This window comes from Culex quinquefasciatus, chromosome 2 (genome assembly GCF_015732765.1).
Source record: "Culex quinquefasciatus strain JHB chromosome 2, VPISU_Cqui_1.0_pri_paternal, whole genome shotgun sequence".
NCBI lineage: Eukaryota > Metazoa > Arthropoda > Insecta > Diptera > Culicidae > Culex > Culex quinquefasciatus.
Window position 1 is genome coordinate 65155047 of NC_051862.1, and position 26292 is coordinate 65181338.

Below are 26292 nucleotides of genomic sequence, written 5' to 3' on the forward strand. Positions count from 1 at the left end.
TCGAAAAAGGCCAAAAAAAGGTAATGTAATGTAATAAAATTGTAAAGTTTTTTAAAGGTTTATTTCAGATTGCATATGTTGTTGGTTTCTTTAAAAAATGGAAGCTACATTAGCTTAGAAAAATTATTGAAACGGATTTTTTTCCATTTCATTTTTTTTTTAATAATATCAAATAATCATAGACTTTCAATGGAATGTTCTAGTTAAGAGAGCCAACTGCATATTAGTCAAAAGTGAAAAAGCCGATTTATGAAGCTTCCGCAATCAGAGGATTTTTTAAAAATAAAGGAATAATAATAATTCTCTTCGTCATAAAAAAAGGCAAAAATATCACCTCCCCAAAGCAAAAACCTCATCCCACACATTGACGCAAAATTTAAACCACCAGCCGTCTCCATCATGCATTACCCCACGACAAGTCGTCACTCAGAGATTCAAACCGGAAACGCATGCGCCATCGACTCTGAGTGCCTGCCGCTTTTTTCTGAGTGTCCTCCTCCCGACGAGAGGGGTGGCCAATTCCGAAGCCGCACTCTGCCACCAGTTGAGTAAGATTTCCCGTCGCGTTCGGAAGTAAGTTGTACGGTTCGGTTGAGCAGAACCGAAAATATTCATCACACACACATGCATTAATACCAAGAGGGTTTTTCGTGGGAAAGAGTGAGACGGCAAATGCAGTGATTTGAGTGGGAAGAAGTGAGAGCATCCGAGCTTTAATGGCCAAAAAGGGGAAAAATTGCTCCACCGGATCTCCAGGTGGTTGAACACGTGCAACGCGAAGACGACCTTGATCGAGTGCCAAATTTCAGCCGAATTGAGCTCATAATGTGGTGAAAATTGCGCGAGAAGCCGGAAAAATTACGTAAAATTTCGAAATGTGACCCCACGACAGTTTGCAAAATCGAACACGGCCAGAGCAGCGCAGAAGAAGAAAAAATCCTAATTTTCAATCCATCGCAGGCGGAGTGTCATACGAAGAGACCACGAGGGAAATCGTTCGAAGGAAGCAAAGAGGAAGGAGAAGGAGAAAACCCCGCGAAGAAAAACGCAGTGAAAATCAGCCACTGCTGCTGGCTGGCGGGCAGTCAGCAGTGTGTTACTTCAATTTAGCGACAGTGATAAAATTAAAAGAAGAAAAAAATAAATCTCTCTCCATCTTTCACGAGTGAAAGAAATTCTGAGCCGCGGGGTTGACATGTCGGCGGCGCACCAAAATCGTTCGCAAATACAGTGTTGGTCGGAAATAGTGAAAAAAAATGTTAAAGAAACGAACCAAGAGCTTTGGAGCCGAGTTACTTATTAAGCTCCAACTCCAAATGAGGCTGTTCCAAATTGCCGACTTCCATTGAATCTTCAGCTCTCGAAAGAGCCTGACAACAACTCCCAAAAATGTTGTTAAGTAACCAACCAGATGAAGATCTCCAGGTCTTGTAAAGTTGTCGATTCCGACTGCGTAGACCTGCCTAAGGTCCAAATAAAATTTACATTATCCGGTACTGTGCTTGTTCGGTATGTACCGGAAAGTTTCTTACCTTGGCGCTTGATAACTGGGCTGTAGCCCACTAAAAAAAAAAACAAATAAAACAAAAAAACAACCTGGAAATTGTAAAAAAATACCTACTTAAGAGTATGAATAAAAATAATACCGACAGTTTCCGAAGTTTTCATGAAATAATTACGTCCAGAAATTTTCGGGATTTTAGACCCCCTCCTCCTCCCCCCTGTCACGCACTTTTCCTATACATTTAACATGGACATGGACTGCAGTACGGGAATAGACCTAATATCTTTGTGCGAAACGCTCAGATTGATGTGCACCGTTAAAAATTTTTTTTTTCAAATGTCAAGAGAAAGAGAAAAATAAAAAAAATATATAAAAATTGTAATAACAAGCCATAGTCTCAACATTTGAATACCAAAAGTGTTTTAAAATGCATTTTACACTAGTTCAGTTGCAGTAGTGAACATCGAAAATTTTCAAAAATTCAGATAATTTTCAAATCAACCAAAATATGCTAATAATAATACTAAACGAAGGAGAATGCATTTTAAATTGATTTCAGCTCATTGCACATTAATTTCCATTGAAATTTTGAAGTTTTTTGAAAAAATACCAACTTTGAACAAAAACTTTCAATAAAATTTGTACCAGCCATATATAACTTAAGTTTAATTTTCAGAGTTAAAATTTTTTTTCGCATGAGCTATATTTTCTAGTCCTGTTTTAGCAGAAATTTTCAATAAATACAATCAGAAATATAGGTTATCTAACGGGTTGGATTTTTTTTAACACCTATATGCACGACAATTTTAATTTGATTCTAGTGTGTACCTGGTTCGCAAATTTCTATTTGAGAAAACAAATGGTAAAAAATAAGAATACGTGGAATTTCCAAAATTCTTTAATGTTAACAAGGTAATTAGGTATGCTAAAAATTAGTGAAAAGGTTTCACTGATTTCGCGAACATGAAGTTTCATGTACATTATTTTGTTAGATTAAAATGCCCAAACTTTTTTTTTTTTGTAAACACATTAAACTTTATTTTTGCAAACACATGAAATATACCCTAAAACAAGTCGACACCCTGAATATGAGTTTTTGAGGTAAAAATTAAGTGTTGTACCTTTGGTCGGGCGTACTTTTGCCTCGTTCTACTCAAATTGAAAAGTATAGATATAACTTAATTCACTATCTCAGTGTTGTTAGATTACAAATTTCCTAGGAAAATTTTTCAAAATAGCTATCCAAGGATATTACGTAGTGGAATCGAATTTAAAATATCTGGCCATTCACTAATACGTAATTTGCACTCATATGATTTTTTGAAAAAAAAAAAATATCGTGGTTCGGTACATTTATCGAACATAAAGCACCATGCGTCTCCAGCCAAATGTACTGGGAAATCATTTGGATGGAGAATCGTGGTACTTTGAGATCGATTGATTTACTGAGATTTACGATAATTTTAATTCAAAAAATCATATCCAGCTGATGGATATTCCTTTCCCGGGAAATTTCTAAATTTCCCGGGAATTCCCAAAATTTATGAGGAAGTATACATTTTCTTAACTTTTTGATACATAACTTTAAAAAATAATGAAAGCAATAAATTTTATTTTATCGAATTCAATCAAATTCAGTTCGTCTAAAAATTTCATGTCATGATTTATTTCAAAGGATATCAATGTCTGATGCTTTCACAACTAGGAATAGATCTTGTTTATTTGTTGGCAACAATAATTGCGATATCATGAAATGAAAATAAACAGTTAAAATGTGTTATATCATTTGAAAACAAGGTAATTCTTCCCCCCAACATAATTTTTTTACGTTTCGTTTACCATGACCAAATTGGAAGAAAATTGAATTGGTATAATTAAATGTCTCTAGGAGGATTTCGTGGTTTATGGATGGTCCCTAAAAGTGTTCGAGAAATTTCAGTTAAAAGTTGAAATTTTTAGAGCACTAGAGCTACCAAGGGCGTAAGATTTAATAAAAAAAAAAACTACTTCGTATTATACAAAAAGCGCCCAAAAAATGCAAACATATTTCAAATACTCGCCCCAAACATTTGAAAACTTTGAGTTGTGATTACATAAAAACACCATTTGAAAACTTTGAGTTGTGATTACATAAAAATGGTATTCCAAGTGAATAGCAGATTTTTAAAGTAAATTCAATGCTTATCGATTTATTCATGAGATTAAACCAGTTAGATTTGTTCTGGATAAATTATTTGCCATGAAAAACATATTTTCTTTATTATTATTTTTTATTCCAATGTTTTGCATTTAATCTAAATAATCAATTTTATTCTTTGTCATATTCTCTCAAACTGGTCACAGAGACGTATTCAAAAGCAATTTTATCGTTTTGGAGCATAAATTCATTTTACTCACTTTCCAAAAACTTTGATTTGAAAAAAAATAGACCTAACAAGCCTTACCCGACAAACTTCGTTTTGCCTTTTTTTTTCGTTTGTTGACGTTTTTTTGCTTTTTTGCTTATTCAGCCTCCTGTGATCAAAATTTGGGTTTACGTAACTTTCTCCATATAATTTGCCGATGCTCTGGAATCGGTTCCAGAGTGGCCAAAGTGTCAATTAGTTAGCGTATAAACCTTCCTTGAGCTAATACGAACCCAACGCAACAAATAGTACCTCGATCGCTCCGTATTGAACTGATTCGCGTTCGAACAAAACCGTCGAAATTTTTTATACATATACCTAATATACTAATCATTATTTTTTGATATTTTGATCGAATGGAAAGACAGATATTTAGAAAAATTATTTAGAAGTTGTATGTTTTTTACAAGCAGCCAAAGCAATAAATGAACCTAACACTTATTTTGACCATTATAGTTCCAGTTTACTATTTAAATGCAAAATATTAACAACAATTAGGATCAGATCAATTTTTGAAAAAATTCAAATTTCCCGGGATTTCCCGGGAAATTTGTAGAAAATTTCCCGTTTCCCGGGATTTTTGTAACCCCGGGAAATTGAATGCTCTAGTTCAACCGTTCCAAAGATATGATTTTTTTTTTGAAAAATGTGTTTTTTTGCGAAAATCTTTTAAAAAATGCATTTTTTGGGTATCCCTATTCCGGATAGGACCACCCTAATAGCCAAACAAAAAATAAGGGTGCAGTTATTTTGGCTAAGGTACTTCCATACCTTGAATTTTTGAAACTTTTTTCCCGATTTCGTATGAGTTGGCGGAGAATTACCGATTGTTAATTGAAATATGCCTTATTTTAATATTTTCAGAAGATAATTTGATAAAGAATTCAGAATTCTAAAAAAAAAATCTATTTTTCGACCAGCACTGTAAGCATCTCAGCCGTCTAGTGGGGGCCATATGTGAGTGATTGTGCAAATCTTGACCACTAAGAAGATCCTGTAGGTGGCAGGCAACCGACAGTGGCAGTGTTGAGGTGGCAAAGGAAGGTGTTGGACGCGCCGCCGGATGGAGGAAACTCGCGCGCGCGTTCTGTGCCACCCAAACGACTGCTCTGATATAACGCGCTAAATACAGCAAAATAGATACATGTCTTACCCACCCGGTGCACACACACACACATTACAGTTAGAGCAAGCAGCTGATTATGTGTTCGACTTCGGAATAAGTTTTATTCGCGAGGAATAAAACGCCGCTCCTCGTTTGTCGGGGCGGCCGGTTTTATCTGTCGACAAGCGACAATGAATTTGAATATCATTTGAAATAAGACCGCAGTGGTGATTATCGCTCAGTAGCGAAGATTTGTAGATGTTTTGGATCAAGTTTAAGTGGGGATGAGACAATTCCGAGGATTACATCTAAGAATGAGTAACTTTACCGGTTTGGCACTCTGGTACGATAACACATGAAATTGGTTTGAAAATCATTGCAGAGTATCTAGATGATTGGAATACCATGCCCAGGATGAAAAATATTGATTCGACTCTCCTTTCTTCAGCACGCTAACCGCTACAGCGCTGACCCCAGTTATTGTGTTTATTAAATATAAAGTCAATCGATTATTCGATAAGCTTGGTTTTTTTTGGCCACAATTATTTCTTATGAAAATTGGAAACTTTGAGTATATTAAAATTTTTTGTAGTAAAAATAATATCTAACAAGTTTAATTTTTTTCCTTTGTGAAAAGAAGGCATTTGGCATCAATTTTAAAAAAGTGTTCGATTATTTGCAATTTAAAAGTAATCACCCGTACAAAAAATATTTTAAAAGAGCTGAGAAAATGTCCTTAAATTTGCTTTAAAGGCTGCTGCTGCTCTCAAAACTTATATTTTGCGAAAAAAATGTGTTTATCTCTGAATAACTCGCAATGTATCGGAAACTTCTGGTTCAACCTAAAAAATAATAATAGATTTTTTGTGAAACTTTCTGCTCTCTTCAATAAAATAATTTCAAAATTTAGAAATCAAGCCCAAGATTTTAAAATGTTGAAAACAACTAATCTCCATTCAAAAGTTTATTTTCCATCCCAAAATTTGGAAATATTTGTGATTGAAAAAGGCAAACAGTTATAGAATAGTTTAATTATTAAACATTGAAAATCGAGGTTCGTACCCAACTTGGGTAACCCAAGTAATATTTTTAAACCAACGAGTCACCACATAATTTTATTGAGGTTTTATGGTGGCATATTGATTGCTCGTAAGTTTTATGTTGGCTTTCACAGCAACGTTTATATGAGCTGATTTAAAGGTTCTAAGAAGATTTTATGCCTCGGACATAAAACCTGCTGGCAATAAAAGAAAAATGGCTTTCAATAAGGTTTTATGAAAGTTTTAAGAGAGTCTTGAAAACCCGATGGCAATATCATGCCTAATGGTTTTATCTCAAAAAAAATAAAAAAAATGGTTTTATCTCATGCTTTTTTAAAACCAAGGGTGATGCAGCTGTCAATTGCCTATAGGCATGGAAAAAGCTAACTTAAAACCATAAGCCTCTAAAAAAGCATTTAACGCGGCCAAATAGCAATGCATAAATATGGCGCTGAACGCGTGGTTTGATTGATTGTGATTGTCCGCCATCTTGGTAGAAAAGGTTGAAAAAGCAATAAATTTGATTAGCATTTGATGAAAACACACATTTTTATAAATTTCTGACATTACTAGTATAACCATCGACGTTCAAAAATGTGTTGAAATTTTTGTTCAAAAAACTGCAAAAAAATATTGTTTTAATTTAAAATTGTAATTACAAAAGAATTGTTTTTGTTGAAGAAAGTTGATTTTTTTGGCTCTATCATCACAACATTTATCGATAAAATTTTAACCGCAGCTGAAATTAAGTCACCAACTGCGAGAAATAATCTTTCAAATTATTTTGATTACCTCCAATATATATTATTTCATCATCGTCATTTTTGCAAACCATCTCCATTATATCATTTGGCAAGACAAAGACTATTTTTTGCCAGAATAAAATTTGTCTGGCATAAGACGTTTGAAGACGTATAAAATGTCATTTTTCCATAACTCCTAACTGGGTTTTAACAAAGGTTTTATTAAGGTTTTGAGGAGGTTGTTAGGATTCAATTTTAAAGCCTTGAACTCCTATGTAGGTTTTATAAATAGGCCGTGACAACCTTTTGCGGAGGTCTCTTTGGGTTTTAACAGAGGTTTATCGGGGTTCTGGGGGGGGCTGTTACGACTAAGTGGATTTAATGTTGGTTTTGGCTGATAGGTTTTATAGCGGTTATAACAGCTTTGATACAGCCTAAAATGTTTCTTGAGAAAGGCTGTTTTGACGAATTTAATTTATTATAGTAAGCATATTCTTGCTTTTACATATTCTATTCTTTGTTCAGCATTTTCATGGCCTACTTTTGGTGAAATATGATTTTTTTTTTTCAAAAAAAAACATCACAGCATGCTAATGAATTTCTAACTTTTGACAGTGTGAGGAGATAGAGCTTTGGCGTCTTCGGCAAATTTGTAGGGAAGAAAATTTCCGCATACTTTGTCGAACGCGCTAAAGTTTTATGATTGCGATGCAAATCAGTTTTGGGACCTTTGCATAAACCCTCACAAAAACAACGCATTATTATCAATAATTGGCAGTCTAAAATGGTGATGTTTTGGAAATTTGGTGCCAAAGAGAGTTTCATGGACTTTCAAAAAAAAATATGTTCGTTTCGAATGTGCAATAACCTGAGAAGGTTTATTTTTTATCCAAAAAATAAAAAAAAGCTATGTTATAATGTTGTTTAAAGCTTTGCAGAGTTATTTTACAGAGTGAAAATATTTTCTTCAAAGTTGTGAAGCAGACAATTACAAACATTTTCAAAACATTTTTGCGTAAAATTGCGATAACTCTTGATGGTTATTTGCAAACGCCTATTTGTTAATGTCTGCTATACAACATCATACAACATTGTTACACTCTAATAAAAACCGAAATTCAAAAATAAAAAATGTTGTTCTTAATTTAAAAAAAAAATACTTTTCTGGGTTATTGCAGATTCGAAAAGTACATTACACTTCCCTTCTAATGACATGTCCCACATTTTTTTTGCAGCTGAAAAAAGAAAATCGCAGTGTTTTTAAAACAATGTGTAAACAATGTATTTTCCTAGATGTCACTTTTTCCGGTATCGAATAGCTTTGTGCGATCGATCGCGAATCGATTCCCAAACTTTTGGGAGTTGTTTAGGACCACAAAAGAAACCAGAAAATGGGTTGAAAAAAAAAATTCTTATTACAACCTTATTATACCTGTAAAAAATTACCTATATGGAGTAGAGGGTAATAATAAGCATGCTTGCTTTAATTTTCGATATATTTTGGTTTTATGATATCAGAGTCATTCCACCTCAATCAAAGACGAAAAAATGCTAAATGACAATCCACTTTTTCTGATCGATCTTAAACCTGGTGAGCCATCACCCTAACTAAAGTTTCACATTGTTCATGAAATTTGTAAAAAAATCCTTTTATAATGGTACATACGCAAAGCAAGCTGTCAAACATTCTGAGCCTTTTTCTCGAAACACCGAGTTGATTCACGGGTGCCACGATATCTCGAGAATGGATTGACTAAATTGGCTGAAATTTGTGGTGAAGACTCTCAAGACATATCCCGTGTGCATGATGAAGTCCGTTTTGAAATTTTGCTTTTTTTAAAATTACAAAAAATCAAAAACTTTACAAAAATCAAAAACTTTGAGATATCGTGGCACCCGTTTTTTGAAACTGCTAACTTCAAATGTCTTCAAATTAATTTTGTTAACAGTTGGACAGGTATATTTTAATGCTCTGAAAACAGATTTACAAAAAGTTTTAATGTGTGCTAATACCAACCCTTGACATTTTTCACTTAATTGTCCTCTAATTTATTTGGAAAATTTTGAAAGGGAGGAGATTGAAACTTTAAATTAAATTTGTATTGGCCTGAACAGCATTTTGATTTTACAAGTAAACATGAAAATGATTGAACTTGTTAAAATACTTTTCGTACAAAAAAAAATCCTTTAGGTTGGCATCATTATGATTAGTAACAACCCGTGAGTCAGAAAATGCGGTGGCCAGGTGGAAACATAACTACGAATAAATGGATGCTCATCGCTATCTCGAGAAGCACCTCGTTGATGTGTCCCAACCATAAATACCCGCCATGTTAGCCAACCGGTGCCGTAGTAATTCTCTCAACTTCCTGTCCTTAGAAGAACGGGGTAAGCGGAGACATGAGACAGGGAACCAAACCAAAAGGAAGGAAGGTGGTGAACAATTCGAGATTTTTTCATTATAAATAGACCGGTTGAATTGAGACGCTGCCACTGTCTAAGATGTGCCATAAAACCGTTTTCACCGTCAGTCATATGCGAGTGCGAGTGTGTGTGTGTTTGGTTACATTTTTCAGGAGTCATGTTTTCTTCTGTTTGTTGTTGTTTGAGCTGGTACACTCGGTTTGTACTAGTGCAAACTGAAACAAACAGAACAACGCGCGGTGCGCGTCAAGGAGCAAGGTAACGACAGACACCAAACAACATCTGACATCGACCCGATTCTACTCGTCGCGGCATGATGATGTACACGACTTTTGCACTTGGCATCTGAGGTTTTTCTTTTTGTCGTGTAATAATATTAGGTTTCGGGCACCATGCGACACCTCGTTTCGTGTCTTATTGTATTTTTGTCGTTACTTTCGATAGAATTTAAGAATAAATTTAATGATGGCATTCATGGATGCTACAAATTGAACAAAGGGCCATATGACAATTAATTCCAGGACAAATGAGTCAGCGAGCTTGGGACTTGTTCAAAACATGACAACATATTGTTTATTGCTCACAGAACTACATTGAATATACGGAGAAAAATCAGTTCACAAAATCGTGAACAAATTTGAATTTGAACACTTTGTTCGTGGTTCCGAATTTCATGGTTCATGTTCACGATTTCGTGAACTGGGTTTCCTCCGTGTTCCTAATTCATTGTGTAAACTGGAACAAGTTGATCAAAATACAAGTTAAGGTTGTTTTTTTTTGCTTTCCTAGCTTCTTGATGTTTTCTCACATCATTAAATATTTCATCAGCTGTATAATTTCGTGTTGCCTTGCAGAGCTATTCGCTGAAGTGCTGAGTACTCTGGTCTTACTAGTAAGATTTATTCACAGCTGATTCAGCTGACTTTGACATGATCTTCGATTGTTTTTAAGAAATGGTACTAAATTAATAAAAAAATGTGGTAATCAAACTCATGGAAAAAAAGAAGAACAAAAAGTGTTTTGGTCAAAAGTCGAGTCGAGAACCAAGATTGAACACACAATCCTGCTAATTCTACGAAACGCCATTCATCCATTCACAAAAGTTTACACCCAGCTAATTGCACTTGTGTTTACAATTTGGCCGCACTGATTTCACAAATTGTTTCTCCTCCATCACCATCGCGCGCCAGGAAGTGCAGCACGGGAAGTAAAACACGTTGAAGAAACGCTGCCCAAGGTGGAGACCCCGGAGCTCGGACTAGTGTGAAGCAGGAGAGCATGGTAGCAGCGGACTCCTCCGCCGGGATGGAGGGCAAAACACTGTTCGAGAGCAAGCACTGCCTCTCGCTAAAATGTGTTCTATTTCTATTTTATGGAGGTGAGTACTACGTTGGTGGATGCGGTTTTGCACTTGTCCGGTAGTGGGCAGTTCTCTGGAAATTCAGAGTGATACTAATTTTTTACATTTTATTTTTTCCTTGAAGACCATTAGAATCTTTACAATCTATACAAACTGAAATTTCATCATTAAAAATCTTTTGTAGATTATGTTTAATATCTATTATCTTAAGAAAAGTTAAGGTTACATAAATATTTAGAAAAACAATATTCTTAGAATAAATTTAACATATCTAGAGTTTTTTTTTTTTTTGTTTTTTTTGAAAAGGTCTTATAAGCTATTGTCTTTCATATGTTTATAGGACCTTTTCACAAAAAAACTCTAGATATAAACATTAAAAGAAACATCAGTCAATGAATACAACATTGAAATTCAAGTTCATGTAACTTAGTGGTTGTGCTTTTATAAGAAAACATTTGCTTTTCAACTTTGAAAAAAAAGATTTCATTCAAAAACCCGATTTAATCCCACCTGGGGTGAGATAGAGCCTTTCTTACTAAAGATTATAACGATGGTAGAACTTCTTTCAATTCATAACATTGACTTTGTTTAGAAGAAGAAGAAAGTCTTATGATGAAAGCAAAGTATTATAAATGATATGATTTCCAAAAGAAACAAAAAACGCAATTTTCACCAAAAGAATACTTTTAATCGTACATATTCTTAATCAAACAAGCGTTTATGACAAACGCGAGCATAGCAAGCTTCACATGCGCTAGTGACAACGCACACCGCGGTAGGCGCAAAGAAAAACCGAGGTATAAGTGACCGCGTGTGCCGCACGGTGCAGGGAAGATAGCCATTCAGCTTCTACGAATGTGACAGAGTCAGAGATAGCTATTTTTACAACCGCACCACTACACACTCAATCACGAGTACCTTAGGTAGAAAGCCATTGGCGTCGCCAGCATTGAAAACTTTGAAAACGATATAAACGATAAAAAGCTTAGAAAGCTCCTATTATCCTATCCAATGAACCCTGTTAAATAAACTTACGAAATCATAAAAAAATTAAGTCTACTTCTAGGCGATTTTCGGAGCACACGGAAAACAAATAGATTGTAGCCGGATGAATGTCCTATATCACAAAAGTTTTTAAATAAACATTGGACAGTTATGCAAAAACAAACAGGGCAAAAGAAACCGAAAAGCTACGATATCTTACATGTTGTAGGAAACATCGGTAGACAAGCTACTACAAACGAGTATAAGTCGACCCAGCAAATATATGCGCCAGCATTCTCGCGCCAGTATTCGAAGCTCAACTTGACAACTTGGATGGAAATGACGTCCTGGCTTAAAGTAAAACCTATACCTTTCTTTAGTAAGAAAGGCAAAAAGTAAATCGTTCTAAAAATTGATCGGGATTGCCCATCGATGTCGAATTTGTTTCAGATGCTCACTCATGGTCTGTACTATGAATGTAGCAAGAAATTTTGAATAAAATCAGAAATGAAAAATGTTGGCGAAGGTCACCAGGTGGGCTTTTACCTTTTTTTAGGGATTTTTTTTCTTATGGTAGGTCAATCAAACGGCTCTAACTCCAGAACCATATTATGAATCTGGATGAAAATTTGGGAGGTTGTAGGGCTCGAAAAATGCAATTTTTGAGATAAATAAAAGATATGAAAATGAAAAAATTTGACCATATTTTCATTTGAAAACTGTGTATTTTGTTGAAAAGTCTGGCCGCATCCGAAAACAGATGGATATTTCGAAATTTGCGTGGCAACTCGCCCAGGTTCAGCACACTAGCTTTCATCTGCATTAAGAAGAATCGAAATCGGATATATGGGAGCTGAGAACGGCGCGACACAAAATTTTGCAAAATTTTACCACATACGAACATCAATCGACCTCCACGGAATTTATTTTCTCAAAATTCGAGGGTTGGAGATAGACGAGTTCTGTCAAGGTGAATCGATAGAGCGTCGAAAATCGATGCAGTGTGATTTTTTGACGATTTTTCCGATTAAAATTCATGCTGAATCGACATATTTACGAAGATGGAAATGACGTCCTGGCTTAAGGCTAGTATGGAGATCGGAAGGAAAGGGGTCAAGAAACAGCTTTACGAACAGCAGAACAAAGGAGAGGGAGCGTTTTCTTGGGGCTTTTCTTCACCCTCTCTGGCTTGCTTTCGCTGCCGCTGCTGCCCATTTGAAATTTTTCTTGACCGGTTCCTTCCGATGTGCGTATACCGCTTTAAAGTAAAACCTATACCTTTCTTTAGTAAGAAAGGCAAAAACGTTGATTAGTCCACCCTTAGGTGGTTGGTGCCTTCCTCACATTTAGAAGGTAATGCTATCCAAAATAAACACAAAAGGGCGGAAATTTCAGTGTTCTATTAATTTGACTCATTATTCATACCGGGGGGATGGCAACCCTATTCCGACTAAAGCAAACTGACAACAGTCGACATTAGCACGGTTGTCAAATGAGAGCCCACAACAAAAGCACTAGCTGTCAAATGGTAGCCCATAACAAATCATTGTTTGGGTTTCAAATTTCCCGCAATTCAAACAATAAATACATGAAAAAACACGTGAATTGTGTTGCTGATGGCAAATTCTATCATATCCTTGGAGATTCCATCCCAATTTTGGCTGAAAATTCATATCGAAAAAAGTGATTTTTCTGTTTACCTTTTTTTCCTTTTTTTCTTTTGGTCGATCAAACAGTGCGCCCGTACACTGTGAATCGGCATTACAATTTTTTCAGTTAGGTTTTACACATTTGCTAGGACTTTTGAGTTTAACTAGGATAACACACTTCGTGTTACCAAAGTAATATGAATAATATTGATTCTCAGTGTTTGTTATTTGTACTTCCAACATGGCGGCTTCTTCGTTACCCTCTGATTCATACCATCAGATTGGGAAGTCAGATCTTAATAATTCAGGGCACTTATGTGCTTACAACTTATGATAGGATTATCAGATCTTCAATCTTTTGAACGCGTTAGGAAGGTCTTTTGATTACCTTTCTAAAAATGTATAGCATTGTGGGGTTTCTTACAAAAACCACCCTTTTTACATTCTTCCGGACTTTTGCTAAAATTGTTTTTTAGCATAACTTTTGAAGTACTTAACTAAACTTTATAATTTTCAATAGCGACTTATGGGACCCCAAGACGGATCGAATGAGACCAATAAAGACAAAATCGGTTGAGCCAGTGCCGAGATAATCCAGTGCAATTTTCTTATAATCATCCCACCACTCACACAGACATTTGCTCAGAACTTGATTCTGAGTCGATATAGGGGAACTATACCCTTTCTCAGCCTATTTCTATTATCGGCCTATCAGCACTTTAATCATGAATTACAGCTTATATAAAGTGTTTTTGACTGTTCCAAAGTAATAAATAGCTCAAATAAAAGTGAGCAAGCAACTCTCCATTGTTAATACATCTGAAAATGTTGATTTAATAGCAGAAACGGCAAAAGTGATGAGAATTGGTCGAACGGCTTAGTGTGATTAAAATGGGTATATTTCCCCTATATACGTGATGGGGGGTCTAGGAGATCAAATTAAGAATTTCATTTTTCGAGTGATTTTATAGCCTTTCCTCAGTAAGGTGAGGAAGGCAAAAACTGTTTTTGTTGCCAAAATAAACAATGGCCAAAAAAGACAAATTTTCATTCTGACCTCGAATCAGGTAAGCTTTTTGAGACTTTATGAGTCGTATAAGTACAAAATAAAATCAAAAAAATACCGTATTCTATTCAAAATACTGAAATCTCATCATTTGCAAAACGGGTTTTATGGAACAAAACTGTTGAGCCAATGATTTTAACTAAAAATCATAAGTTTTCGTCTTTTTTTAAATAGCACCCATGAGTAAAAATGTTTCTGTCGAAAAGTTCAGAAAATGTCCTGAAATTTCGACATAAACTTTGAAAATGATTTGCAACGGCCTAAAACTGTAATCAAAAATGTTGTGGGTGAGTTTTCATTTTTTTTTTTTTCAAAAAAATATTTTTTTATTATAACTTTACGGCAAATAGTTTGGCCGTTTCTCTCCATGGCTCAAAAGTTGCGGGTTTTTTTTCCCATAAAACATAAAAAAAAACAATATTAAAAATACGGATTTTGAGAAACTATTTTTTCTGGAAAAAGCCAATTTAAAATTGGCATTTTTCCGCGTCTTTATTTTTTCTGAATAGTCTTATTAGGTATTGATTTTTGCCAAAGACACCAAATCGATCGGAAAATTCCTTGAAAAGAAACAGATTTTCAAATATTTATGAACCATTCTTATATGGACAGCTGTCAAAATTATATGGAGACAAGTATGGGTGAACCAGTGACACTAAATGGCTTCTGTGGTCATAGAGAAGGCCCTCACAAAGTAAGATATTTTCTCAGTATGTTTTCTAAAACTGCAATCTCCAATGAAAATATTCACAAAATGTTGCTTCGGATATCAACCTAGGTATTAACCCATTTTGCTTATTATGAAAATGATAATATTTGCAAAAATACGGCATTTTGTGCCATTATATATTTTACACTAAAAACTCTAATATCTTGAAAATAAAAACAAAATTTCGCTTCGTTTGATACCCATATTGAAATTAATGGATATTTGAGTTTTAAAAAAACTGGTATTGTGTAAAAATTTCAGAGATTTCTCTTAAAAACTCTAATAAAGTGCAAATCTGTGCAAATATTATCATTGTTTGATATTTCAATTCCAATTGCTAATTATCAAAATTTAAGTATTTTCAAAAACGCAGAATTGTATGCAAATTTTGAGTTAAATTTCATTTTTTCAAACTAAATTATATAAAATTATGTTTCATTGCTTTGAAATTCTGAAAAGATTGTGTTAAAATATTTCGTTTTAATAAGTTAATTTGAATGAGTTATCGCTAACTAAAATATAGTACCGTAATCTGGGGTGAATCGGGACTACAGTCTGAATAGGGACAGCAGTTTCTAGAGCACTTAAAGCTTTTAAAATTGGAAATGGATGTACACATTTTGTTGGCCTGAGTCTGTTCTAACCGAAACCAACCAGAAAAATCAAAATATTGTGCTTTAACATGGTTAAAACTGCTGTCCCAATTCGCCCCATGTGTCCCGATTGACCCCAGTTTACGGTACATCAATAAAATTAACGATACTTTTATAGTTTTCGCCACGATTATATCAAAACCCTTAACGATAAATTTATCGGCGATAACCTTACTATTTTACAACGTTGATAAACACAAAAAATATGACTGTTCAGAGTCATAGAACATTTCGGAGTTTTCATTTTTGAAATCAGTATTTTGTATAATCGGTTAACTGGTATTTTAGATCACATTGAAGCCTTCAAATGACGAACAAATTCTTAGCATTTTATGAGGAACACATATTCATAAATATAGAAAATTTAAAATATTTTCAAAGTTTAAGGATTTCTCAGAGAACTGCTCACTTATCCTGTATGGTTCGAAAGTGTTACTTTCGTTCACCTCCCACATAACTTTGAAGTGAAATTTGAAGAGATAATTTTTATAAATAACTTTTTGGCACAGATTCGTAGATTGAAAACTTACAAACCATTTCATTCCCCAGGCCTGGGATGCATCTATCCCTTCCTCCAGTCCAACATGGCGTACAAGGGCTTCGACTATAACGAGATTTACTCAATTTCGATCATCATTCCGGTGGTGGCCCTGCTCGGTCCGCTGTTGTTTGCCCTGCTGGTGGACAAGTGGGCCACCTCGAGTGCGTTCGCCTATGGGAAGCGCATCCGGATCCTGACGGCGCTCAGCTTGATCGCGTCGGTCGTCCTGTACGTGGTGCTGATGTTCGGCGTGAGTCGTAATCCGGCGCCGGGAATCTGCACGCCCCAGGTGAGCTTCATGTGCAACAAAAAGGGCGCCTACATTGCGCAGGAGAAGTGCTCCGCGGAGGGAATCTGCCACGACTGGGACCACAACAAGGTGGGCATGCTGGCCCTGGAAGACTGCAAGTACACCTGCCAGAGGGACGTTCAGTTCGAGAGCAACTGCTACGAGCGCAAGGAACAGGCCTTGCTGTTGGCGGCCGTGCAGGACAATGACGACGATGATGACGGAGAAGTGGGAGATGGTTCCGAGGCGGTGGTACGGGTTGATGATGGCAGTGGAGGTAGTGACGCCGATGCGGCCAAGAGTAACGATCTGGACGGTGATGGCATCCCGAATGATCAGGATCCGGACGATGATAACGATGGCATTCCGGATACGCAGGTATTCTAGGACTCACGAATTATACTATTGTCCTGATATTAAAACAATATTTTATACTAATTTAAGGATGATGACGACGACAATGATGGTGTGCCCGATGCGGAGGACATGGACGATGACAATGACGGTGTGCCGGACAGTGTCGATCCGGACTCGAAGATGACGGCCAACGATCTTGACGGAGACGGTATGTATGGATGTAGATTAGCCTGTCGATTTTTTGGGATGTCGTTGATACGTTTTGCGGTTTTGCGGAATTTAAGCTTGTTAGTATACTTTGAAAACGATTAACATATCAACGACATAGCAAAGGACTAAAATATGGTCAAGGTGCAATTGGTATCAAACACTCGGGAAGGAAAACGACGTAAAAACTTGGTGGGATGGTAGCGATTCTCGGATAGCAATCGGCAAAGCAAATATTTTCTAGGAATTCCCAACGCTCAAGATGACGACGATGACAATGACGGCATTCCCGATAAGGAGGACAGCGATTGGGTCCCCGAAGCCGAAACCAAGTCCAACAACAACGATGACTTTGACGGCGATGGTACGTAGGACCTGCACGGAAGGTTCCACCCTTCGACGCTACTACCACCTTCTTCTTTGTTCATGTGTGCCTGTTGCGTGTACCATATCTACTTGAGCATTCTCTTTGCTCTCATACACAAGAAACTCTACAACAGCTACCAAAAACTGCGATGCATCGCACTACCGATCACTCTCCGTATACTCTACTCTACATGCTCGGGTACGATACTGACCCAGAGTTCGATCATCGTTACTATATGCTCGTCCTCATCATCTTCACGACTCCTTCAGCGAACTTTCTTCCCTAACATGAACGAGTCCCAAACCAAAATCTACAACTCGAAATTCTCTAATCAACAAACTTTGGCTACATTTGCACTAGGGGTTCGACCGCAGGCCTCTGGATTCCCCACAAGGTCGCATCCCTAGCATCTTCCATGCATTTACAATGTTTCCTTTACCACAACCTCGACAACAACTCCACGCTTCATCTACCTGTGTTACACGTTGCAGGAATCCCGAACGATCAGGACGAAGACGACGACAATGACGGCATTCCGGACACGCAAGATAATGACGATGATAACGATGGCAAGTAACAACATCTGCGAAGATGATCACGTCCAATCTAAACCGAACCTCCCAATTTTCAGGCATTCCCGACGTACTGGACACCGATGATGATAACGATGGCATCCCGGACAGCATGGACAAGGATTCACTGGCCAAGCACAACGATCTGGACGGTGACGGTATGTGGGAGCACGTGATGGTCAGACTAACCCCCGCCTCTCATGGTACTAACAAAAATGTTCGTGTTCATGTCGAAAATTCAACGGTAATATTATGCCCTAAAGTATTCAGATCACTCTCGATTCGCATTGATTGGCAAGCCCCTGTGATTGGCAAACACTTCATTCATTCACGGTATCCCAATCCGCACGTTTTCCAGGTATCCCCAATGAAGAGGATGACGACGATGACAATGATGGTGAGTTGAGAAGTTTTGATTTAGTCGCATAAGTTTGTAATGATATCAACATTTTATAATAATACATTCCAATTTGCTTGCAGGCATCAAGGATACGGAAGACACCGATGATGATAATGATGGAATTCCGGATGATGAGGATATTGACGATGACAATGATGGCATTCCGGATGATAAGGAGGGTCAGATTTCCGATGATTTGGATGGAGATGGTGAGTTTACGAGGTCCCAAAACTATAAAACATTATAATACCTGCAGATTAACCATCCTATTTGAAATACATGGCAGAAGGTTGAAGAAGGTTGAGAATCAATGTTCTTAACCCGTTTTCAACTTTTTCGAGTCAAACAATTTTATATTGATATTTTATGATATTAAAAAGGCCTTTTCGATTATACTGAAGATATTATTGATTTTTCAATACTGTTGCAAGTTAAAAAAATAGTTTATTTTATAAAAAGTGTTAAAAGGTATTAGACTATGACAAACAAACTTTATGACAGTTTTCCATGATTTTGTTTGCAGAAACGTATATAAATTTTGAGTTGTTTGCGAGTTTGCCGCAAATAAGTTTGCGAGTTTGGAAAACTGTCAAACACGAAAAAGTGTGAATTTGTTTGTTTGTTTGTCATAGTCTAATATCTCCTTAAGGCTGATTCAATGCTGTTCAAACATATATTAGATTTTAAAGTAAAACAAGACATTTTTTATCTTACGGTGAAATTAACAGTTGAAAACAAATGATATTAGATTTTAATATTTTGATGAAAAAATTCTACAATCATTTAATATTTTGGCTCCGACTCCAAATCAAGCTTCGCAATCCAATCATTTCTCGAGAAATATTCATTCGAAAAATCTGCAAAAAATCATGATCGATCGATTTTCGACGCCCGATCGATTGTTTTTAAATGTGGTGATCAAACAAACTCTAAGCAATTAAACAACCGATTTCAACGTAAAATCATAAATGATTTTAGATTACAATAATTTGATTCAAAATTATATTTAAAACATTTAAAAAAAAGTGGTAAAACAAACTCTATAGAAATTTAGCAATCGGTTTCAACGTAAAATCTCATCAGTTTTATGTTACATTGGGACTTTTTTAGTATTAAAAAATAGGTTTCCTAAATTTTTATTTAAATTTACTTCTAATAAATATTTTAACAAGTTTGTTGACATTAAGCAAATATGATGCAACATCAATTTAATTTTAATCAGAAAAATTGTTTTGAAAATCTTAATAACTTTTTTTTATATTTTAATTAAAAAAACATAAGTTGTTAGCCTAAGTCGAATAATTTAAAATTTTACAAATTTACAAATTTTAAGCATATTATTCATGAAAATCGAGTCCGAGGAAAGTCTCAAGTAATTTTTAAGATTTGCGTTATTTGTTAAACTTATTATCTGTGATTATAATTGTTATCATAGATTTATTATCAATTTGATTTTTCTTTAGATCTTAAGAAAACGAGAAAAAATCAAACCTATAGAGCAATTCCATGCCAAACAGGGAATCGGTTGTACCCGACCCTCTCCGATTTCAATGAAACTTTGTAGACATGTTATCCTTCGCTTATATAAGCCATTTTTGTGTATATGGAGCCAGTTCCACTCGATAATGACATTTGAGAAGGGCGTAAGTGTTTTAAATATTTTTGTAATTCGGAATTTAAATATTTCTGTATTTCGAAACCGTTGCATTGTATCAAAAAGTGGTCAAAGACAAACTTGTAGGAAATTTGGCGGGCTTTTTGATAAAAATACACTGAAAGAAAAAATGACTCAACTTTTATGAGATTTTTTGATTTTTAAGTTTAAAAGTCAAACTTGAGGGGGAGCCCACGATTTTTTTTCGTTCAAAATTTTTGTAAAGATAGCCTAAGATGTTACAAAAAGACTCATGAAAAATGCAGGATAGAGCAACTCACCTGAAAAAATACAAAAATCATTTACTGAAACTGTTTTTTAGAAAAGTGCTCTAAACGTCAAAATTTTCAAAAACCGAATACGGGAATCGATTCTCCAGATAATTTTACATAAAAGTCTCCATATTGACTACTGTCCAAAGTCCAATCCTTGTGAAGTTACAGCGGTTTTAAAAATATAAATGTTGAAAAAATAGGTTTTTTGATGGTTTTTGGCAATTTCTATATGACAGACTTGATTTTTCAGTCTCATAAATATTTTTATCGGAAAGCTCGTCCAATTTCTCATAAGTTTGTCTTTGACCACATTTAAATTGGATGTATGGGCTTACAGATATAAGCTAATTTACTATCCAGGTTACTATACTACACTGAAAAACTATGATGTTTTCAGTTATGAGCAATGTAATTAGCTTATATCTGTAAGCGAAGGATAACATGTCTACAAAGTTTCATTGAAATCGGAGAGGGTCGAGAAAAAAGTACATGAAAATTCCTGTTTTGGGCTGGAATTGCTCTATATCTAGAAATTCAGCAATTCCCCACGAAAACAGCATGGAAAAAAACAAAAGTGCTCGGATCGGGCTCAAAATTTTTGTGGGAGTTCCCTGGCCGAAATAATTAGACCCGTATTTTTTTGTTTGGCCATTAGGGTGATCTACGCCGTGTTAGGGTGGTCTGAAAAATTGCCATTTTCGTCGATTTTCGCAAAAACCACTTTTTCGAAAATCATAACTCCTCGCCATTTTAACCGATTTCAATTGTCTTATACGCAATGAAAGGTGATAAGTTGGCCTTTCAAAAAAATAGTAAGAAGTTTCAAAATCTAGCCTAACATATGAAAAGGGCGTATGCAACTTTAAAATGCCGTTTTGACGGTGTCTGGACAAAGAGCCTATGTCTGAAATATTTATCGGATTCCCGGACATTTTTACATAACATACTAAAAATGGGAGGAGTTCATTAACAGGATTCGAGATATGATTTTGAAAATAAAATCCGTGTTTTCTGACGCGCCGCGCAAAACCGGAGAATGACGAAATTGGCAAAAAATCAACTTTTTTCACAAAAACTGCGATAACTTAAAAATTTCAGCGATGACCTATACATGTCTGGGTACCAAAAGTTGCGTCTTTTAATTACGAAAATTTTGGTACCCAGACATCTGTAGGTCATCGCTGAAATTTTAAAGTTATCGCAGTTTTAGTGAAAAAAGTTGATTTTTTGCCAATTTCGTCATTCTCCGGTTTTTGCGCGCGGCGCGTCAAAAAACACGGATTTTATTTTCAAAAAATCATAACTCGGAATCCTGTTAATGAACTCCTTCCATTTTTTAGTATGTTATGTAAAAATGTCCGGAGAATCCGATAAAAATATTTCCAGACATAGGCTCTTTGGTCCAGACACTGTCAAAACGTCATTTTAAAGTTTCATACGCCCTTTTCATATGTTAGGCTAGATTTTTGAAACTTCTTATTATTTTTCTTTGAAAGGCCAACTTATCACCTTTCATTTGCGTATAAGACAATTGAAATCGGTTAAAATGGCGAGGAGTTATGATTTTTCGAAAAAAGTGGTTTTTGCGAAAATCGACGAAAATGGCCATTTTTCCGACCACCCTAACACGGCGTAGGTCACCCTAATGGCCAAACAAAAAAATACGGGTCTAATTATTTCGGCCAGGGAACCCCCAGAAAAATTTTGAGCCCGATCCGAGCACTTTTGTTTTTTTCCATGCTGTTTTCGTGGGGAATTGCTGAATTATAGTCCATTTTTTGTATTATGCAGAAATGTTAACCAATATACATTTTTTTCTTAAGTTATGCATATTATTAAATCTATTTTTAAACAAAAACTAAAATTATAGAGAAAAAAAATAGAAGGCGAACCAATTAACACTGTATCCATTTCAAAAGAAATTTATAAATTTATATTTTTGTAGTATTTTTCATCATAAAGACCATAAATTCTTTAAATATGTCAAGAAGATTGAAGAAGTTCAATTTATATATATCCAGGGTTATAGGAAACTTTCTTGTCTATTTGAAAAAAATGTATTTTTATCGTAGTATATGTTTTAACTTCTTAAAAAAATAGTTTGATAATTCATAGAATCATGAATCGTTCTATGAATAATTACAAATCTCAAAAATAACCTCCATTTCTATAGAAATAAATAAAAATATGAAGTTAACACAATAACTCTAAAAATACCTCTGAGTAACTGACATAAAATTTTAAAAAGGGAAAAAAATGTTTTATTAGGAAATGATGTAGAAAAATTGTATAAATCCCAAACAAAAATATGCTTTGCTGAAAAAATAAACGTAACTAAAGTGATCTAAACTCTTTACAACTATGAAACTACCTTTTTCGCAGGTATTCCCAATGACAAAGATGAAGACGATGACAACGATGGTATTCCCGATACCGAGGACAAGGACGACGATAATGACGGTATGGTTTGAAAACCTTATATTTTTTCCGTATACTGAACTGAAAAATTTCTACAGGTATCCCCGATGCTGAGGACATTGACGATGACAATGACGGCATTCCGGATGTGCTGGACGTCGGTTCTCGCAACGCCAACGATCTGGATGGAGACGGTGAGTTACTGGTCAATATCATTGGGTTGAGCTAATTTGATCTTATTTCGCTATCCAGGTATTCCCAATGACCAGGACACCGACGATGACAATGATGGTGAGTTCAAATGATCTACATGTAGTTTATTAAATATTGCTCAAATTAAATTTCACTTGCAGGCATCCCTGACGCGGAAGACAACGACGATGACAATGATGGTAAGTTACGCGCTGGGTCTATTCGCAAGACTCAATGTCCTAAAGCGAACTTCTTCCCACCAGGCATTCCCGACGCGGAAGACGTCGACGACGACAATGACGGCATCGCCGATACGGTGGAAAACATGGCGCTGGACTTTGCGGCACCGAAAATTTGCCACGATCCGGCCGTGGACAACTCGGAAGAGATGGCCGACAGCGACGATGACGATGACGACGATGTCAAGTGCTACGAGTTTGGCGGAGAAGCGATCGAGCTGCGGGCTTCGATTGACGAGCGAAGCGAACGGGATGATGTGGAGGAGTGCATCTATCCGCTGGGTATTTGAGAGTCGTTTTGGGTAGAAGAAGTGAGGGATAATCGAATCTTTGTTGCAGATGGCTTCAAGTGCCACATTGACAAGGCTTGGATCAAGGCGCAAGACCACGGATGCAAGCCGGTTATTGAATGTTCGCTGCGCGATCCGTACAGCGACAACTCCAGCTTGATGGCTGGAACCGCGTGCGATGGTGTATGCAGGATGACTTGATACTTGTTATGCTCTACTAACCTTACATTTTTCACAGGATGAAGACAACGACGGCGATGACGATCGTGGTGACTCCACTTTCTACTTCTACTTGTCGATCCGGTCTCTGCTGGACTTTTTCCTGCTGGCCGCTCTGACCCTATTCAACACCATCATCATCATCGCGACACGTGATGCCTCGACCGGTGTGGCCAACTTTGGCCGCCAGCTGGTCTGGGGAGCGATCGGATGGATCATCTTCTTCAACGATGACTACGAGCAGCCCTACCTGCTGTTCTGCTTGCTGTACACGACAGCCGCAGTCATCCTGCTCAGTCCGCTCCAGATGGATCTGTCCCCACCGGAGGAGTGGTGGAAGTTCAAGACCACGCCGCAAAAGTTCTTCTCCAATCCGGCTTTCCTGAAGTACGCCAAGCAGTGCTGGCTTCCCTTCCTGGTCACCATCGGTCTTGGATCCCTTTGGAGCATCATCGACTCCATCGACAAGTCGCACATGATCGACATCCCCAAGGAGGACATCCCAGCTCACGATACCCCAACCTTGATCCGTACCATTTGGAAGACGCTTCTCCTCGCCGGAGACCTCCTAGCCGTTCCCGTCCTTATCTTCGCCGAACGTATCATCCACGTCTTCGGAATGTGCAAGATCCTCATCGCGGCCTTCCTCTCCCTCGTCCTACGTTACATCCTGCTCGCAATCTTCGACTGGCAGTGCTGGGACATCATCGAGGACTTCCTGCTCCCAACCACCCTCGGCCTAACCTGGATCACCCTGGTACTGCACTTCCGTGACATCCTCCCGCACAAGGTCACCGCCATCGGCCAGGCTCTGCCCGTAATCGCTCACTTTGGCCTGGGTCGCTTCTTCGGGGCCCTGATCGGTATCGAGAACGACTACGATCACCTGGAGAACCACTACGAAATCATCGCCGGACTGCTGTTTGCCGTGACCATCGTCAGCATCGTGATCTACCGCTACCGGGAGCTGGTGCTGCCCTACGTCGACAAGTACATCCCGGCGGCGCTGAAGCCCTGCGACAGACCGGAAGCGCAGAAGAACGGAAAGAGCGAAACCGACGTTTAAGAGTTGGGCGAAAGCTTGCAAAAGGGTTGGAATCCGGAAAGTAAATGCAAAATGGTTGTGTTTGAGGTTTCTTTTTTGTTTTATTTGAGACATTTCGTTCTAGATAATTTTAAGAAAAACTTTAATAAAGACTTGTTGATTGGCGTTTAAGAACGATGTGTTTAATTTTAGAATTCACTTTACCGAAAACATAGGAGCAAGGCTGGGCAGAACCTTAGTAAAATAATCCTTAGAAAAACTTACAAAAAAGTATAGCTAAAAATTACAAATCGAACATGGTGGGTAGGAAGGGGATTATTATGCAACTTGCGTGCACCTCGGAAATTCCTTCTGGAGGTTGTTGGAAAAATCAAGTCCCAAAATATTCTGTCGGTGAAAACTGATTTTATCTCAATTTGAAGTTAAAAACCGTAATATACTACCTAAACCCCCAAATATGCGTCCAAAATCTTGGTGTAACTCAGGACAGGGATGTTGATTTTCGTCAAAATACCAATTGTAAGAGCCCAGGATATATTTCTGACACAGCACATCTTGAATCGAGACCCAGATTCATCAGGTGGTGTAAAATAGTGTTATTTCTTTTAAAAAAAACATTTTTAATTTGCTCTAGTAAATAAACTGTCATGTCTTAATGCGAAAACTAATCTTGTAAGATTTTTGCAAACAATATTTAGAACAATTTTGCGAATGAAAAATGATATTTTATCCATTTATTTTAGTGGGAAAAATGCTGCCAATTTTTAAAATTCTATATTTTCAACTTATTCCTGTTATAAATAGCTACTACGATCATACTCAGTTTCTCAAGTAAAATGTTTTCGAACGGCTTCCGAAAGAATAACCTTCGAGAAGTCGCGTGTTTTGGCATTTCTTACAAGTGCCGTTACAAAGTGTGTACAAAGTACACGTACGCGACTGCCCATGGGATAAGAAAACAAAATATTTAAGAAAATGCACAAAATGTGCGCATTTCTTAAATTATTCTACTAAATGACCAGCATTGTTATTAAAATAATAACTTCTTTTTTAAATTTAAACTACAGCTTTTTTGATTTTTTTTTTTTTTTTTGAAAAACGGTATGAACCCTTTTCAACTCTGGGTTTAAACCGTTTAAACTAATGAGATCTGGATTGCGAGTTCAAGCACCGAATTTTTGTTATTAGAAGTAAAATGTTATTTTATTGAAGCCATTATTAAATATATCATGTTTAACGGTGCACAACCCTTAAAAACAATACTATCGACTTCATCTGCTCGTAAGGATCAATTGGTCATTCTATCATTCTTCATTCTGCAAAATTGTTCTTAACCAATTGCATGGATACAAAACGCGTTTTATAATCAAAATTGAACTACTGATTACTGTTGCAAGCTTCACGACAAATATTTCCATCAGTGTGAAGTGATCAAAGAGAGATTTTATAAATTTCTTCTTTTTTATAAACGTTTTTCAAATTCCTTGATTATTTTTTTAGAATGGATGTATTTGTTTATTTTTGTGTTGTTAAAGTATTAAAAGTGATATTTTATTTTTGCTTAAGGGTACACAGCAACGAAAGA

The 26292-nt window shown here is 36.5% G+C and overlaps 1 protein-coding gene across 1 annotated transcript; it reads left to right on the forward strand.

Moving 5' to 3' along the window:
* The first annotated feature begins 461 nt into the window (after nt 1-461).
* Nucleotides 462-24881, forward strand: LOC6049076. The gene is made up of 16 exons (XM_038255089.1): nt 462-573; nt 10412-10599; nt 16192-16850; nt 16917-17037; nt 17281-17400; nt 17895-17972; nt 18035-18133; nt 18334-18372; nt 18456-18584; nt 22687-22764; nt 22821-22916; nt 22975-23013; nt 23076-23114; nt 23178-23435; nt 23493-23626; nt 23682-24881. Exons 2-16 carry the CDS (start codon nt 10500-10502, stop codon nt 24726-24728), a joined length of 3036 nt encoding a protein of 1011 aa, XP_038111017.1. The 5' UTR covers nt 462-573; nt 10412-10499; the 3' UTR covers nt 24729-24881.
* The last annotated feature ends 1411 nt before the right edge of the window (nt 24882-26292 follow it).

Excerpts from the sequence above, each read along its gene's own strand:
- LOC6049076 (XM_038255089.1), top strand. The coding sequence starts at position 10,500 with ATGGTAGCAGCGGACTCCTCCGCCGGGATGGAGGGCAAAACACTGTTC. Across the intron at positions 18,134-18,333 it reads CAACGATCTGGACGGTGACG|GTATCCCCAATGAAGAGGAT; the intron begins GTATGTGGGAGC and ends CACGTTTTCCAG. Across the intron at positions 18,585-22,686 it reads CGATGATTTGGATGGAGATG|GTATTCCCAATGACAAAGAT; the intron begins GTGAGTTTACGA and ends CCTTTTTCGCAG.